The following is a 19,582-nucleotide window of genomic DNA, read 5'->3' as shown; positions in this document are numbered from 1 at the left end:
AATTCTTTTAAGAATATATATTTCACAAAATATTAAATTAAATATTACTCTTTTTGGTATTCATAATTGTACTTAATATTAAAATTTAAATCAAAATTTTTTTTATTGTCATTTTAAATTTTTCTCAAATGGTATTGGAATAGTCATTGGCGGGCTAGTTAAGGTCTTGAGTTTTCGACGGTTTGAACCCATGAACTCACATTTCAACCCCTACGCCACCAGACCATCCCTGGGACAATAATTTCAAACTCTTACTTTCATATATTGTGTTTGAAGCAAGGACTAGGATATTTCGGATAGCTCAAAACCCATTTTCAACAACATAGACATAACAAGAGGGCTTTGAATAAATTTCAAAACTAAAAGTGTGTCTGTTTTAAAGTTTAGATTTGAATATACGACTTTAGAATAGTAAAATTTAAAATTGAATAGTATTCCATCTAATATGATATAAATAATTATTTGTAATGATGTTTTATTAATATATCTAATGAAAAATATTTAATTTGATAGATTTAAAAGGAAATAACTTGATGAAATAATGCTAGACCAAACATTGAATAAGCATATCCAGAAAGTTGGAAAGATGGAATCACCAAAGGTACTACTGACTCATATAATATATTGGAGAAAATTTTCAACAAATTGAATGCAATAAAGTGGACGGAAGAAGTATGAACTAGCATCATAAGTATAATCCGACAACACAACATGCATGTTAGCATAACACAAATTCAGTATATAAATTAACAACCTATGTTAAATCCACAGAATACATGTTGATTGAACTCAAATCATGAATTGAAAGTAATAGCTCTAAATCGATTAGAACTAATCAGCACCGTAACCAATCCAATGCCACACATATGCCCCTTTAAGGAATCAGCATTTCTTTTTTATCTAAGAAAAAGGCAAATAATAATAACAGTGCCTATTAAAGAGAGAAAAAAGGTATAGCCGCATTTATTTATTTATTTATTTTCCTCACAGAAGCACAAAAACTATGGGGGAATTTTTATATTGAGAACCTCAAAAAATTCCATGTTGATAAAGGGGAACCTCAGAATACTGTAATAATCCAGGCAAAAAGAGTAAATATATCGACGAATTTAATGTGGGCTTAAACAGCTAATTTTTATCCAGGAATCAGATCAAAAACAGGGAGTTTTCCAGAAGGCACCTGGAAGCTATTTCTCATTCTTGTCCATTGCTTTCCTCGCAAGCTCGTACCCGGCAAAGTTCATTGCGCCAAGTGGCGCGATCCAGAAGAACCTGGGAATGGCTCCTTTGAATAATCCAATGGGCCCTTCGTGACTCAGGATAGAGAGCGCAACAATGGATAATGACACTGGTCGACCCTGAGGTGCTGTCATTGTCCTTGTCTTTATTACATCGAATGGAGTTGTTAAGACAGCAGCTATTCCTCCAGACAGTGCGCCAACAGCAATTGTCTCCCACGGGTCTAGCTCACGTCCTATAAGCCTCTGTGCAGCCTGAAAAAAGTGGAAGCCGAAAGCATATCATATGCAGAATTCACAAAATGAAACATTAACCACTCTGTCATCTATGTTCATATATTTTTATATTATGATATCCAGTCAAATTAATTACTGTCAAGACTTTACATTATAAGTCACAACTTCGAGCAGTGTTACCACTTTAAGCATATCGAAATAATTTCCAACAAAAAAGTGCACAGGCATGGAAGGCTCATCTTCGGACAGAAGGAAACCATACAAATTCCTCAAAACTAATTGGCATATCGAGATACTGTCTTCGTATATATTTAGAGCCCTTGAGGAAGCATCAATCATGTATGTTTTTAGACATGAAAATGATATTAAACATAAAAATAGTAGCAATGAAATTTATTTATAAGAATACATGTCATACTGTCATCATAATAGCATAAAAGTGTATGAATACACCGCACATAACTGATCAGGATGCAAATGCACAAATGTAAAATGAACATTAGATAGATATTAAGAGGAAGGCTAGTTTAGAATGTCGCAATTTAGAAGGTTTTGTGTGTTCTTTTTGAGTCAAGGTTGTAAAGATGTGACCCAACAGATCCATAGTTTTTCAGATTTTCACTACATCTGTCTATCGATCTATCTTCCATGAACTGATATCAGCCTTATATGATCACACCATCAACCCCTGAAGTACAAAGATGGTTAAATATAGAATATTTGTACCTTCTTTGATTCAGCATATAGTCCCATGCCAGCAACATATAGTGGAACCTCCCGGCAGAGGGTGGCACCAGTGCCTCGGAAGAAACCCCTGAGACCATCTTGCTGCCAAGTTCCTACAACGGCTTCTCCAACATTGTTGAACAGACCAGCCTGCAATCTTTGCTTCAACACTTCACATGGAATCCGGACTGCTGTTCCCAGAAAAGTGCTACAGAATGATGCCATAGATTGAACCTAAAGATATTATGATCAAATATAAGCAACTCTTCATTTTAGGAGAAACTGCTTGGAATTTAATATTTCCAAATATGAACCAAGGCATCACTTCTCGACTGCCAAAAATAACATTCAATTTACTTTTATAGAAATTCCCTGGAAACTCATCTATCATCATAATAACACTGCCTGTCTCAAGCCAAAATAAGAAAACGGGTACTGTAAAATACTATCCCTCTTTATAACATGGATATGAAAATCCACAAGAACCCTCGGCGTTAGGGGTGTCAAAGAAGTCAATCTACTTGAGATTGAAACTTGCTCTGTGTGACCTCAGTTGTATGGAAAATTTGAAACATGCTCAATTGGGAGCTCGTTGTGTATTGTGAGTTTGAAGCATGACTGATTGAGTATTACCCAGCTGACTTCCCCACCTATAGGGATTATAATACGAGATAATTATCAAGGTTTATGGGCTGTGTGCTCTAATGCTCGTGTATTTTTGCCTTCTTCATACTATACAATCAACGGTAAAGTAATTTCTCGCCAAAAGATATTACATCCAACATATATTTTCCGATAAAAAGAAAAAAGAAAAATCAAGAACACAAGAAGAGACGCTCATCATTTTATATATTCTTATAATCATAGTTTGCATAAATATTTTCTAACCAACTTATATATTAAATTAAAATATTTCTTTCTCATCATCTAATAAAAGTCATAATTAACCTGATTGTAATTTTCATACTCAAAAATTTGTTGGATTTTTGTTTTATAGATGAGCACACTTGAAATCAAAATAAGGTACTCCAATCCAATTTGAACTCGATAATAAACAAGTCAAGCTTAAGCATATTACTACTCAATTCCAATTTGAACGATAAATATAAATGAGCATTAATCATTTGATCAGTATCGTAGAAGTTACAAAATTGAATAGAGTTGTAGATTAAAAAGGATCATTCACAATGGATACATACATGGTAAATCAATCTTACTCCAGCAAGACTTGGAAACTAAATTTCTGATATCCAACAAAATTAGAAAACTATTATGAAAGCGTACTCAAATTAACATGTGGAGAAGGTAATGAGAAGTATCGAAGGGTAGTAAAATAGTGAGGTAAAGCATCTTAGATTATGTGATGCCTTGTCACTTGTTTATATGTAAAATCTAACTTAAAAGGGGAAACAAAATGTAATTATATTAAAAAAAAAATGGTTTAAATAAATAATAAATTAATTATTTCCCAACTATGACCGGGAAGGGGGTTAGAAAACTCAGTACAGATAGAACAGTATCCAAGAGAAATCTCACTTCTTAGGAACATTAATAATTCTTGAAGGCTTAAGAAAAGCTAATCAAGAAAAAAAAAAAAATTACCTAAATTACGTTGAACAAGTGACAGAACTCAATATAAAATCATAAAAATGTTGGATCAGTTATCACATCAAACAACTATTCCAATTCAAAATTTTACTATTCTAAAATCTAAACCCCAAACCCAACTCCCAAACCCACAAACAAACGCACCCATTATAAAGGTCTTATTAGGAATCAGCAAATGAAAAGTAGAACACATAGTAGACATCACATGGAATAATACAACTGGCCAAACAAAAATAATCGTGTGGCCCCTTATCAGTCAAAAGGAAATAAATATATAGATTACAATACATAATGAAGGTAGCGTTAAACAAACATATTGAGAAAATGCATAAATGAACAATCAAAACTGCAAAGTATTAAACATTTGGAAAAGGTTGTATTCATGGTGAAATTAAAGCAGCTAAAAAGAGTAAGTAATGCACATGGCCCAAAAAAAATACTAAAAGTGGCCTTTTGAAGAACTTTATAATGAGCTAGATAACAAGGCATGTGAAGAAGGTTTAATGCAGGCATGTGTAATAGCGAAATTGAATGAAAAGAAAACAAAGAGAATAGCATAAATATATATAGAAGATGAAAATGAAAATGTTTTAGGTGATGAAAGAAATGGAGCAGGATCCAGTGCTAACTACTGTGTTGATTTTAGGAAATTGTCCTCTTTAGTTGAACATGCTGTATTCATAAAGGAGATATGGTGTTTTTATAAGAGTGAAATATTGTGGCTTTTAAATTTTAGAAGGTAGAGAACTAAAGTTTCTGTTTATGTATGCATGCACGGACTATAAAAATATACTGAATATTTACATATGAAACATTGACTTAAGGCATACAAGATGTTGAGTGGGGATAAATAATTTAGCTATTCCATTGTTCAATAATAAACTTGTTCCTATGTTGCTTTGTATTATTTAATATATTGCATATAGATGTATGATATGTTATTTTCATTATACCAATATGTTGTTGAATAAATTAATGTATATTCACTATTCAGAATACTCATTTATTCATGTGCTAAATTAGCTATATAATTTACTTAATAAGTGTATATGAAACACTGACTTATAATATACAAAATGCCGAATGTTAATCAGTGCCAGAATCCTCCTCCATAGAAATATAAGACCATTGACGATTTACTTCAATGATAAATAAAGTCATCGAGTAAAAAAACCTGAAAATGGAAAAGCAATAATCCAACTATATTCTAATAGAAGATTGGGTGTATTTAAGAGAATATGCAATCACCAAACTTACAAGGTCAGTTAACACCGTCATGGAAACATGAAAATTGCCCAATGAATGGAGGAAAACTACCTAAGCACTTAATTCAAGAATAATAGAGGATTACAAAACAGTACAAAGTATAGAGGGATCAAGTTAAGAAGCAACATTACAAAGCTATAACAAACCACAAGCAAGGTTGAGAACACAGAATAGGTATCAATAACCAATTTGTTTACAATAAAGTGAAAATCATCTAAATTATTTAAATAGTAACCTTTAAAAAAGCATATGACATTGTGAACTGATACATAATGTGACTAGTCTTAAATACGAAAGATATAATAAAAGAATGGAAGAGGTATGGTAACTTAAACGAGTCATAGAAAATGGCTACTACACTATAATGTGCAGTGACACCTACAGGATAAAACAAAGTATTTACAATTTATAAGAATCAAGCCAACTCTAAAACACCCCACCCCAAACTAAAATGGGAAAAGTGCATAAAGGATGCTCTGTAATTCTAATTCACTCTAAGATAGAAAGAACAATTTATTGGAACAACAATGCTCCACAGGGCATGATTGAAAACAGAATGTTGCCACATAGATGTGCAGGTAAACTGTACTAAATAGAATATGCAATAAATGCACTAGAGATGACAAAAAGAGAGAAATTATTATATGATAATTTGAGCAAGACCTTTCAATGGCCTTTACGTAGAAAAAATAAGGATGACTCAACTTATACTTGAAGGGGATGAGAACACCCTAGAAGAAATGGGAAATAAACTACATTTAACCCCAAAGGAAAATAAACATGATTCATATAATAGCCTTATAGCCAAGACCAAGACCCTGCCAACTTTCCACAATGATTCAACTAGCTGATAGAACTTAGAAGCATGACTGTAATTAATGAGCAATTTATTGATGTTGATTTCCTAATCATTGGAATTTGATAATGATAGCCATGCATATATAACAATTGTATGTACCACATGAGATATCATCTAATCAGAGAAGCATGATCATGGTGATCCTTACCTGTAGTTCCGGCAGTGTAGGAGCAACATTTACCAACACAAGTTTGCTCGCTTCAAAAATTCCTGTACGCAAACCATGGCTGCAATACCACACTCTTAGCATCTAGGATGGAAGTAGACATTCAAGAATGGAAGGAAGGAAAAGGCAATAAATTCATACCTTGAAAATTGCCCTAATATTGCTGGAATGGATCCCCTGTACAATCCTCGGACACCAAGTTCAGGAAGCTTCGACAGAATTTCTGGGAAGCTTAGGGTTGAAGCTTGCACCCGTGTCTGGAAACAATTCAAATTAGTGAAATCAAATGACAGGGAAAATGTATATACTTTTCAAATTCTGTATTCAGTTTTTAGTTCATGGGATTTGTTGTACATTCCTGACCTAAGTATTATATAACAATTCAGTATTAACCACCAAATAACAAGAAAAAGTAGAGTTGCAAATTGCAATGCACTGCACTACAACCCAAATACAGAGTGCAGGATCACAGCGCTTTAGCACTTTCTGAGAATAACAATCAGTGTGTATTTTTTGAAGACTGTTGAAACCAATAAAGTACTTAAGCACAATATTTTAAAATTTTTTTTTTCAAATATTAATTAAAAATCCAAATTCAAATTTTTTAAAAATACATGAGGCTTTAAATTTGCTTGTTAATCCAATTCTTTATCAAGCCACCCATATAATGTGTATATTTTTATTGTATATAGAACAAAAGAATAACTTAAATATATACGCCAAAAGTCTTTTCCAAAAGAACAAAGATGCCTAAATTCACAAAACATACAAAAAGTGCACTCCCAAAAATTAACTAGGCATACAGTATTGGAAAAGTTCAATTTTTAAATGAAAAATCATATTCTTTCCAGCTTGCTATTTTATGCCACACTAGCTGAAGGGCCTACCTGTATGACACTATTTAACCAAAGTTGTTTGTAAAAAAACATAATAAAAAATCCTTATAACAGCTTTCACAAACATTTGAGCAAACTTGTTAATGGAACCAAGTTCGATTAGAGTTTCCAGGATGTTCCCTCAGGGTATGTTTATTAATATATTCATCCATTATATGTTCTTTAACATAATGACATTGGTTCCTCAAGCAATTTTGAGGTTAGTATACAGGAACTAAACGTACAAAGAAATCAGGAATGTTAGGGGGTAGAAAAAAAAAAGTTTCAATAATTCATTTTCATGAGGAACTAAAACAAAACATAAAAGGCACTAATATAATAAATAGAAAAGTATGAAAATTTAAATTTGGATGCAATAAATTATTCACAAATCTGTACCTTAACTGTGTCGACAGGATAAAGAAAAGATGTTGATAATGCAGAGGCAAGCCCTCCAGCGAGTGCGGATTTTAGAACGCTCCCAGCAGGTATTTCAATAGGAGGAGGAACAGCAACAACAGTTGCAGCTTCAAACCAGATGCTTCTGTATTAGCATAAAGCAAACGTGAGTGCGAACCATACCATCAGTTTCGGGTAAAAAACAAAAATAAATAAGCAATATGCAAGTTGATTAGGGATTAGGGCCAGTACTAAAATAAATACTCAAATCCTTTACAAATGTACAACCCAAGCAAGATTTTCTACGGCTGTGCAACTCCAACTCAGAACAACAAATGGCTGATCATTATTCTGAATTATATACTGTCTTCTCAGCTTATAATCTATTGCACCATAAGCTATCAGACAACAATAAATATTATGCGTAGTAAGACTAGCTATCTCAATGAAACTGGTCTATATTGTTAAAACTCCTGCATAAAAGAAACACGGAAAAAAAATTGGATATGTGTATTAGAAAGCATCAAGTGTGGTCCCCTGGGAGATTTACTGCATATCAGATCTTTAAGGTAAATATAAAATATATAGGGATTTCAAAAAAAATCAAGAAACTTTGGAGAGCGGATCCTGTTACTAAGTATTGCTTTCGTGCTTTTTCCATATCTGAATGCAAGTCAAAGATACAATAAACACCCTCTGTCCAGTAAAATGAGGTCACTTGAGTCTGGCATGGAAATTAAGAAAATGAATATTTTTTTGAAAATTTGATAAAAATAAAAAAGTAGTTTGGGGTGTTTTTGAAAACTTAGTTAGAAATTAAAAAAATGAAAAAGAGATAATGTAATAAAATTAGTGGAATTTGTTGTAAATAAGTGTTGAATAAAGGATAATACTTAAATGTTAGATCTGTTGAATTTGCTAAAATGAGTTATAAAGTAAATTTAACGGACACACTAAAAACGAAAGTAGAAATAAATTTGGCGAACGGAGGAAATACTTCGTAAAATACTAAAATATTATAGGCATCCAGGTTGCAAGCATATAGCAGGCACTTACAGGTGGAACATATAAAATGTTAACATTCTAATCATACAAATAAAATGTGTTTGAGAGAATTAGTTAAGATTTGTTAGTTCTAATGACTAGCTACGATACTTTAAAGAAAGATCATCAAAGTTTATATAGAATGCTAACTAGCAGAAATACTATTCATATGCTTCCCAAGTAATACAGTGTCCTAATAACTAAAAGCCACTATTCTGCCTTCTCTGTTCACTACCATACAAAATATGCTCAAACAAAACTCAATAACCAGGACTTTGACATATAACATCATTTTCTGAATAAAAACCTACAAAGAGCAAGAAAGAAAGAGGAACCTTAATTTACCGTGGATCTTCTTGAAGTCGATCTGATGGAAGCAAAAGCATGAAATTTCTGAAATGGCCATAAGATATAGATTCCTCAGTGTCCGCATTCAAAAATCGCATCATGGCAACAGCATTATCTTCATTTGCCGGAAGTCCTGCATTCTCTAGTGATGACAGAATTTCACTTTTTTGAAGGGTCCCTGATTTGCTTAAACAGAGACTGGTATAAGCTCGAAGAATGATTGGTTCTTTTTGTTCCATCAAGGAAAGAAATTGTTTCCAGCCAAAAGATTTTGAAAACAAGTGACTCCTAGTGCGTCGCATAAATTCATGAGCATATCTCTTAGGCAGTTTTCTTTTTCTCATAGCAATTTCCAAATCTTCCAGAGTAACTTGCCCATCACCATCTCTATCCAATTCCTGGAAAAACCTTTTTCCTGCAGAAACTGAGGTTTAGATGCACATATCGCAAAGATTCAAACCATATATCAGCTAGTAGAGAAATCACATATCAGCTTCATAGAGTAAAACAATCAGTGCATATTAGAAGGCATACAAATTACAAGGCTTCTGTCTCATGGCCCACATAATTTTACCATGTACACTCTGCATATTGCATGTTAACTTAATCGACTAAAAATTTCCATGTAAATCAGGAAGTTCACAACTATATTGACTAAACAGAATCTCAGTTCTCTAGCAAGGAAACAGATGTGAGTACTTTCCAGTACAATCTTCTGCTAACAGCTCTATTCACACCAGTACTACACAGAGACAACACATAAATGAATGGAAAGAAACTCGTTTGCAATTGAAAATACACATAAAATGGTGGCAGTTGAAATGGCTAGAAATATACTAGATTCTATACCAACTAACTATGACTTGTAGTGGCAACTCTTTCATATCAATTTATTCCTTTAGACTAAAGAAATGATATTCTTACAAAGTTCTTTCCAATTCAAAGAGCAACTATCAGATAAGAAAGGGTCTAGTCAAAGTTAGAGAAGTTCTAGGTAAGCAAGAATTCCTGCAACATTTAATCCAACTACTGCTTACAGCAACACATACTAGTTTCCTAATCACTATCTAATTATTCTGAATTTGAAAGAATGCTTATGTTAGACCAAACAAAAAGTAGCAGAATAATCAACTCAATGAGCAACAATCTGCTAGTATGCTTCAACACATAAAGTAAAGAAGAAGCTATCATATAGTTCCAAAAACCTCAGGAAAACGGTAACCCCGAAAGATTGCAAATTCAGGTAATAATTTCCACGCTCATCAGTCATCACAACTATCACAAAAGGATTCAAGCATTCAAAGAAGCAAAAATTAAAGCAAAGAGATAATCATATTGCTCGCAGAAATACAGATATGAAATCCAATTCATCATCAACAAATATCAACAGGCAAATATACACGGAAAGACAGGTAGCAGCTGTTTAGGTAGCATATCTCCAAATAAGTTACTAAAGACTCGATGTAATGCACATCTATCCATTTGAAATAGAACTGAGTAAAAACAAGTCCAACCAAATATCAATCAAATATAGGAATATGCTCATATAATCTTGGAATATTTCAGGCATATACAGGGCATTTGAAATGAAATACATGCCTTCGGCTTCAGTGTATCTGAAGAAATCTTGGACCGAGAACAGTTTCTTCTTGTCAGGATGCTCATCTTTTGAAGCCCGTCCTAATGGTGGGAGAAGCTCAATCAGTTCTGTCAACGACACGGTTGACAGTGTAGATCTCAGACGCTCAACATTGGACAACGGAATGCTGAGCAAACTGTTTCCCAATTTTTGCGGTGAACTGCTTCGACTATCTTCCTGATTGACAGCATTTCCAACTCCCTCCTCTCCAGCATCTTTTACAGCAGGTGCTTCAACTATACCTGATGGCACACCCCCAACTCGTGCAAACATCAAATTTCCCAAGAATCCACTCAAATCGGCTCGTTTACCTTCTACAATACTGGTGAATGCCTTAAAATGGTCAAATTGATTTGTTGGCCCGGCCAAATCATCAGAATCAAACCCCTTATATTCTTGATTCTGAACACCAACATCAAACTTTGGAAAATAACTCAATGGATCAGTCACAAATCCCACCAAGTAGTCAAATGGTAATTCTTTCCCTTCTTTAACCTTATCCTTACTCTTTCCAACAACTTCGTCTCTTCTGTTCCTTTTCCCACAAGAAACTTCCTTATCACTCTTCCACTTAAACACCTTTTTGTCAGAGCTCAATGTGGTTAGGAGAGCTTGTACAAAACCATTGATCAAAAACGACAATGCCATCTCAAGATGCAAGCTACCATCATGGGATTTCTGGTCTCTTTCACCATTGCCAATCCCATTACCCTCCTCCGGTCTATTTTTCGTCGTCGTGTTCCCATTTAATTTCCCTCCTACACCAAATTTGGAACAATCATTCACCCCACAATTTTCCATGAATATCCCAACAATAACCTTAATTGGGGGGCTCCTTTTCCCTTGGGTATCGCCAATGACATCATCTCGATCAATCTTCTTCTTCTTCTTCACATTCAACTGAGCAGACAGCAGCTCAACTTTAGCACCACCCACATATCCATTCAAATTCCCATTTCTCAACACATCATTAAAGCAGTGCTCGAAATTCTTGGCAACCCTCCGAAACTGAGATTCCAGAGGCAAAAATATATTCTTCACAATCTGAATGTTATTCAAAAACGACTCCACCGTATCATTGCCAGACACCACCATCACTCAAAACCCTAGCTTAACCGCAAAATCAATCAAGAATTCCACAGCTCCAAACACAAATTACACCATCAGGCATGCATTCCATCAATCAAGAAACACAAAACCTCCCCATGATTGCTAACGATCAAAACGCCCCTCCCAAAAATTAAAAAAAGAATAAAATGCAGACCCGTCGAAGAACGACGCCTTTCAACTTTAATGGATTGCTTCGGCGAAACTTTCGAGGTGGGCTCTGCTCTATATGCCTAACGCGCTGCTCTGACTTCAGATATGCGAACACACACATACATACATGGACATAGATTTTTCAGTTAAAAAAAAAATTAAAAAATGAAGAAATGGGAGGTGTGCGTCTACGTTGCATAAGCACATTCTTTCAATTGGGAAGACAAACAAGCCAAAAAGGGATCGTTTTTCCATCGGGAATTAAGATTTACAGTAAAGGGTGGGTTTCATTTTATGAGGCTTGAAAATTTTTGGATAAAGGGTATTTGTGAGTACGCAGTTTTCTAAAATGAGTCGAAGATGTGGATTGGTGATAGCGTCGATGAACAAGTGGGAACAAAACAAGAGAATATTATACTCCATTTCATTTCAGATAAAGCAAAATTTTCATATTAAAGGTATTTAATTGTAATTAATCGAATAGCGACTGTCTTTAATTTTGAATAAAGTATGATTGGTATATCAATTAATAAAATTCTCTCATTATTAATAGAAGTTTTGAAATAAAGTATGATTAGTATATCAATTGAGGGCGTTTCAATTGCCTTTAAAAAAAAAAAAAAAAAAAAAAAAAAAAAAAAAAAACGGTAATTGAATATAAATAAGTTGAAATTATTTTATATTAATATAAATGTATTTTTTTACTCTCTCCGTCTCGAAACTATAATATTAGTTATGTTGAATACGGAATTTAAGGAGTATTATATTATATTGATAGCACATAAAAAGTATAGGTGAAAAACCTTGTAAGTGTATTAGTGTAAAAATAATAATGAAAGAGTAAGAGCAGTTATATCAGATACAGTTATTTATGAAAATAAAACTATTATTTTGGGACGGACAAAAATAGTAAACAAAACTATTGTATTGTAACGAAGGGAGTACAATTTATTTAAGAAATTTTTAAATTCTTTTAATAATTTTAAATTATCTAATATAAATTTTAAGTTTTAATTCAATTATACTCTTATCCAGAAAAATAATTAATTTCAATCCGACAAAGAAACTAAGAAAAATAGACTCGCACAAATAAAAACAATCTTACCTAAGTTCAGAGCTATCTAGAGTTAAATGGCTAGGGACCGAGCAAAAATCTCGGCGTGGATAAAGAACATAGGAGCTATAATATCATGATCCATTAGCATAGTACATATTTCTTTTTTTTCAAAGTTTGGCATGCTATTTATCCTTTTGTTAATAAGTCATAAGTTGTACATATAAAGGTTCTGAGATTTCTGGACATACGTTCAAACAGTTTATGGCGATATGATATTGTGAATTGTTTATGACTCTATACCTACAAATGAGTTTTACTTCAATATCATTGTGCTATTTAGATTGACATCTGTGTTCTTATCTTATCCGGTAGTTTAGAAAAGCAAGTCATTACTGAAGATGCCGTATATAGGTTGATATTGTTCTACATTAAGGTTGTTTTGGTTAGGAAAATAGATTTGATTTTTGGTTTGATGCATTTATATTAGTTACACTAGAATAGTTTGATTCTATGCATATTTTTTTGTTTGAATAACTAATATGACGATATTATAAGATTGTTGGGAAAAAAAAAAAAATCTATGTAAGGTATAGAGAAATGTGTAAAAAAATATAATAATAATAATAATAATAATAATAATAATAATAATAAGTGTATAGTGTAGTAATTTTTTGGGAAAACTGTGTGGAAAAATAATATGAAGAACAAACTCTTATAGAATTGTTTCAAACGAAGGAATTTCTCGTTGATTGCACGAGTTAGACAGCAAACCCCCAAGCTATGGATTCACCTTCGCTTTCAATCAATTTCGAGAGTCTAATTCCATCTGTTGCCTCTTTATAATCCGTTGAGTGACCCGTGGAGGTTTAGTTGTTTTCTACCATAGGTTGACCCAACCCAGTCCTTTGGTACTAGGGTTGGCATCTTTAAAATACATGTTTGATGTGTTTGGTTGATATTGTTTATATTAGTTTGATTAATCAATTTTATGCTATATATTTTTTCTTAAATTATCATTTTGATGTTATCCTACAGTAGGGTTGTTTTGGTTCATTAATATAGATTTAGTTATTAATGGAATGCTATGTAAATTAGATATATTATTAGTTTGATGTTATCCATTAGGCAAAAGAAAATTTGTTTCAACGTTTAACTTTATAGGTATGAAATTTTTAATTTGAAGATTTGTATAATAATTTGATTGTTCAAATTGATGTTGTATATTTTAGTTCGGATTAATAGTTTGATACTATGCTACATTACCATTGTTTTGGTTTGGGATATAGATTTGATTATTAGTTTGATGTTGTGTATATTAACTTGGGTTTGATTCTATGTATTTTAACTTGGGTTATTATGTTTCATATAGTATAATGTTAGGGTTGTTTTGGTTTGGATTATAAGTTGGATTATTATTTTGCTCAATGCATGTTAGTATGATTATTTGCTTTATACAATATATTTTAGTTTGATATTGTCTTACCTTTTTAATAATAATAAAAAGAAAATTACATAAGAAAGGGAGTATATTCAAAGAATGACTATGGAATACATTTATCTCTTTTATTTTATAAAATTTACATAATTATGTTTATATTTCCAAACAAAAAAATCAAATTTTGAGGACTAGGGTATTATGTACAAATTTTATATTAACACAAAAGAATTTCATCTTATACTCCACCCCGGATCACATTTATCATTGTATTAACTTCAAAAACATCTTTATATTTGTATAATTTTTTTTTATAAGATGCTAATGAAAATATTTTTACAAATTTTTTCTTTAATATACGTTTTTATATAATATTTAATATTCAAATATCAATACGCAACAAATAAATTAGACTCTTAGAGTCGAAAATTTAACCAAAAAAATAATAATACCCCCAAACAAACCATGCATATAAACACCAACAAGAAAATTTTCCTCAAGAGATTAAAGACTTAAAAGGCACATTTAACTTAGGTAGCCAATCAGGCAGCATGAGCAGTAATAACAAAGCTAACAAAATGAAACAGCACTACTACACAAACAACATATTTCAAATCAAGAATTTGATGAGTTGCAGCAGAGGCCATGGATGATCATGATATGATACCTACCTTTCTTGTTTACATGTGTTTGGCAAGGATGGCCTCCACGACGCCTTGGGCGATAGGGTGGTAACAACTGCACGCTTCCAAGAACAACCTCTTTGCAAATATTTTCTCTTCTTCTTTACCGGGGCCCTGCACAAGAGCCGTATAGAGTGGGCGCAGATATTTCATTCTACCGACTTCTTTAAGTGTTTTCTCCACCTCGTTGTAGTAATTACTGCACCTCGACGATATTGCAAGCTGGAGAAACGCCACCTTCACCTCATAATCTTTTGATTCTGACAGCCGGTAGCGAGCATCCAGAGCCAACACCTGAAATGTAGCCGAATATTTAAGCAAGGATTTTCCCTCAACTCTACTATTCATCCAATACCCCCCCCCCCCCCCCCCAAAAAAATAAAAACATCAAATCAAATAACTATTTTTCATTTTTTATATCATACTAAAAATTAATTTTACATTCAAAATATTACATCTAACACCTATTTATATCAGATCAAACAACTATTCCAATTCAAAAATTTTACTATTTAAATCCCAACTCAAGATCCAAACCCTCAAACAAACACACCCTTCGTGTTTGGAAGTAAGAATGTGATGACATGGCAATGTACCTGCGAAGCCTCGATGGATTTAGGAAGGTTTTCTATGTAAAGCTCCCATTCCTGACCTCCCCAGTTTGAAACTTCGTCCTCATTTGGGATCCGGCCTGACTTGAACTCATTGGCCAGAGAAAGGATTTTTGCATAGATATCAGAAGCAGGCTCCATTGCATCGGGCGGAATGCCGGTGCCCTCAGTCCATAGTTTCAGATCAATATGATCTTCTATACCGGGAACATTCGCTTTTAGAAAATCGAGGAATGTTTCTGTGTCAATGGACTGGAACTTGAAGGCAGCAATGTACTTCTTCAGAAATTCGTCGAAAGCAGGCCTGCCAATCTGAGGACAAGAAGGCAAAGAATCAATTATGCTCTTCGAGGATGATAGAAAACAAGAAAATAAAAGGTATGAACATGTGAACCTGTCTCTCAATGCGCCACAGAAATTGATATCCTTTCTCGTAGGGCACTGATGAATATACGTCGTCTGGATCTATCCCTTGCTGATTGTTTTTCAATTTTGTGAATTCCATGTTGTCCTTAAACCTCTCTACATCCTCAACAAGTCCTCTCCAACCGATTCCAATATTTAGTACAGCCCTCTCTTTTCCTTGCACAATCTCAACAATTCGCCGCTCCGCATATGTTGTGAAACCCTATAAGCAAAGGCCAAGTGAAAGATCACAAGTAGTAACAATGATATCCACTTGTCGTAGTACAAGGCAAGAAGTGAAGTAGGACATGAAAAAGGATAGGGTTGAACACTGCCTCTCAATTACTAGAAGAGCTATCTACATATAACAAGGTCGAACATTTATAATTTTTTCATCCAAATTTGCATCTACCGTTCTCCAACCTTTGCTAGCCTCACAAAAATTTCTAAATATATGATACGTTATCTGGTTTCACCTATTACTAACAAGTAAAAGATTGATTGGAATACAATTACAGGTTTACTAACATCAAATAGATGCTTTCATAACTAGAAACCAAAATGGTCACAGTTCTTCATTCTTTTAAGATCTTAAAGGTACATCATAATATAGATTTTATCTTTCTTTAAGGTTTTTCATTCAATTTCTTCCGTACATTTTTATATCTAGCCAAGACAAAGGTATTCACACAAAAAATACCTCAGAGGAAGAAGAACCTAAGTTGTCCAGTTATATCATGTAAGACATATATATATATATGTATATCAGAGGAGAGACCAGCAGTGCACATACAAAAGCATTAGCAGTAGATCATTTCAGCTTTCTCTTAAACATTCATTAGAAAGAAACGAAGCTGAAGAGATCACAAGAGGAATCTCCCTCTTGCTTGGCAAGGCATCTATCAGTTTGACACTAATTTGCTCAAAATGTGAAACACAAGCATGTGACTACCACAACTAAACTTGCGTGCACATAAAAAGCTACACAAACCAGTAATCCGATGATAGAAAAAAAGAATACGACTATATGATTAACAATCAGCAGCCACAGCTTTATACGAAATATCAAGAGAAGCCGGGCTAATTTTTAATACAGTGGTTGATAAAGGACCATTCAGGTGCATCTACTTAAACCTTCCAGTTTGTGCAGATAATAGCATCAGCCATCAAGGCATCAAGAATTCGAAAAAATAAAAATAAATGATCTTAAATGAAAGCACATATCTCAGACCTTAGCATCCTGAAATACAGATATAAATTATATGGTGTTGAAAACCAAGAATATACCTCGTTCAGCCAGAAATGCTCATTTGTCTTGTTGGTTATCAAATTCCCTGTCCAGCTATGTGCAAGCTCGTGAGCCACAACCTGAGCTCCGGACGCATCCCCCTTGATCACAGTAGGAGTCAAGAACACCATCCGGGGATTCTCCATTCCTCCATAAGGAAAACTCGGAGGCAAAACCAGCAGATCAAACCTCTCCCAATCATAAGGCCCAAACAGCCCCTCCCCAACCTTGATCATCTCCTCTGCCCCTGCAAACTCTCTCGCTGCAGCATCTAGCATTTCAGGGACGGCCTCGGAGTACACCTTTGTTCTGGGACCCAACTCCCTGAACCCTAACTCCCCTACAGCAAATGCAAACAGGTATGGCGGCACAGGCTGCTCCATCACAAATTCCTCCACAGTTCTACCTTCCCCGCACCACAGCGAGTCGTCGCACGCGCCGTTGGACTCCCCGGAGACAGGGTCCCTCCTATTGACGTGCCTCGCCGCCATCACCGCGGACAAGTACTGCGGGATGTTCAATTTCGCGGAGTATTTGATGCGAGCGGCGGGGGTGTCTTGGCAAGGGAAAATGGATCTGGCGTGGATGGCCTGGCATTGAGTGTAGACGAAGGGGACGGACTTGTTGAAGGTCTGAGGCGGGGAGAGCCACTGCAGCGCGGAGGACGACGGCGAGGTTTTGAAGATAAACAACAGCTGCGACTGGTTCGAGAGAGTGACGGTGACGGCTTGCCCGAGAACGGCGTCGGAAGAGACGGGCTCGAGCGTGAAGGGGAGGGCGACGAATGTGACGGGGTCAACCACGGCGGAAATGGAGAGGGAGCGGGAGTCGACGGTGAAGGCGCCGGAGTGAGGGGCGGAGAGGGAGAGGAGGGCGGTGGCGAGAATGGTGGAGGATGGGAAATCGAAGTAGAAGGAAAGGGAGATGTGGGTGGTGACGGGGTGGGTGGAGTCTGTGTAGGAGTGAGGATCGACGCGGGGCATTGTCGATCGTTGTCGCGGTCGCGTTCCGGCGGATTCAACGGCGGCCGGAGGAAAGGGAGACGGTGGAAATGGGAAATGGAGGGAATGGGATTAGTGGGAAATGTGAGATTTGGTACTGTGACTGATTATGATTGTAATCTCAGTTGCAGAAATTAGGGTTTTAAAAATTGGATGGAGAAGGGGATTTGGGTATAATATAAAGTAAGTCAACAAAGAGAGTGTGAGAAAATAAATAAATAAATGCTTTATTTAAAAAATGAAAAGGAAAATAAAGTAAAAAAATAAAAAATAAAAATGAATGGAATAACGTAATTAAATAAAAAGGGAATCGGGTGCGTATTACCGACTCCACAAAATGTTGAATTTAATATAACATATTCCTTGTAAATTAATTTTAGTGTGTATACAAAGTGAGAATTTTTATTTATTATTATTTTTTTTTAACGACATGAGAACCTCCCGCAGACTAGGCCCAACAGAAAAGTAGTCGAATCATGTGTCGGATATGAACCTATAATTTCAAGATCACAAATTTAACTCCTATACCATTGTATCATCCTTATATAATGTAGAATTTTGTTATATATTTTTGTTGATTGAGACTATATAATGTAAAATTTTTATTGAACTTTTTATTGAATGTTTTTCAGGTTGTGATTTATTTATTTTTAGTAGTTTATTTACAATGTGAATGTTTTTATTACTTTTATAAATTGATAATTGAAATAGAAAGGTGTGTTTTTGTTGGTATATATAGGTATTTTGTTGTTACACTCTTAATTAAAGTTATGCAGTACTTTATTTGTTTTAAGCATCGTGCAATATTTGAGTTCGACACGAGAATTTATGTGAGTAGTATTAAGTACAAGTAATCAGAGATATTTTGAAAATTAAGCGATGTGATTGGAGAGAAAAATATATATTTATCTTTTTATTTGGATGATGTGATTGAATAAAATAAAATGTATATATATAAATAATAATTAATTATTTATAAATTCGAAAACATTACAATAAATTTGAGACAAACAAAAAAAGTATGCTGTGTCTGAGACGGATGATATATTATATTGATACCACACTAATTATTGATAAAGTAAATAAAATAAAAATAAACATTATAGATAAATATATGATAATCTTGGTAGATGATATAATCTTATACCGATACAAATATATGAATTGACAATATATATTACCTTTGAATTCCATACATCGTAGTCTATAAATTGTAAACTATCAGCACATAGCGTCAAATAACACTAATATGTTGGGTGCTAACACTAATTTGTATTAGGGCCAATCAATATGTGTATAATCCAATAAGAATTAATATGTGATACATTAAATGAAATTTGAAGACATAATTTTTTTATTTTTTATTTTATTTTTTATGATTGTTACTCGAGAGTGGGCACTGACTAAATTCCTGTAATCGGACAAGTCACACCACAA

The 19,582-nt window shown here is 34.1% G+C and overlaps 2 protein-coding genes across 2 annotated transcripts; both read right to left on the bottom strand.

Annotated features, from left to right (window-relative positions):
- Positions 1 to 1,042: 1,042 nt before the first annotated feature.
- On the bottom strand, positions 1,043 to 12,036 carry LOC127244843 (uncharacterized). Its single transcript, XM_051265375.1, has 7 exons — positions 10,366 to 12,036; positions 8,764 to 9,181; positions 7,375 to 7,519; positions 6,242 to 6,357; positions 6,083 to 6,161; positions 2,202 to 2,435; positions 1,043 to 1,493 (listed from the first exon to the last, which is right to left on the bottom strand). The coding sequence occupies exons 1-7, from the start codon at positions 11,498 to 11,500 to the stop codon at positions 1,188 to 1,190; spliced, it is 2,433 nt and encodes an 810-aa protein (XP_051121332.1). The 5' UTR covers positions 11,501 to 12,036; the 3' UTR covers positions 1,043 to 1,187.
- A 2,591-nt stretch (positions 12,037 to 14,627) lies between these two features.
- On the bottom strand, positions 14,628 to 18,288 carry LOC127244772 (leucine aminopeptidase). The gene is made up of 4 exons (XM_051265260.1): positions 17,144 to 18,288; positions 15,846 to 16,079; positions 15,437 to 15,763; positions 14,628 to 15,134 (listed from the first exon to the last, which is right to left on the bottom strand). Exons 1-4 carry the CDS (start codon positions 18,125 to 18,127, stop codon positions 14,838 to 14,840), a joined length of 1,842 nt encoding a protein of 613 aa, XP_051121217.1. The 5' UTR covers positions 18,128 to 18,288; the 3' UTR covers positions 14,628 to 14,837.
- Between the last annotated feature and the right edge of the window lie 1,294 nt (positions 18,289 to 19,582).

Source organism: Andrographis paniculata, unplaced genomic scaffold, assembly GCF_009805555.1.
Source record: "Andrographis paniculata isolate CXL003 unplaced genomic scaffold, ASM980555v1 Contig21END, whole genome shotgun sequence".
In the NCBI taxonomy this organism is placed as follows: domain Eukaryota; kingdom Viridiplantae; phylum Streptophyta; class Magnoliopsida; order Lamiales; family Acanthaceae; genus Andrographis; species Andrographis paniculata.
Note: the sequence above shows the minus strand (reverse complement) of the source record. Positions and strands in the feature narration are given on the sequence as shown.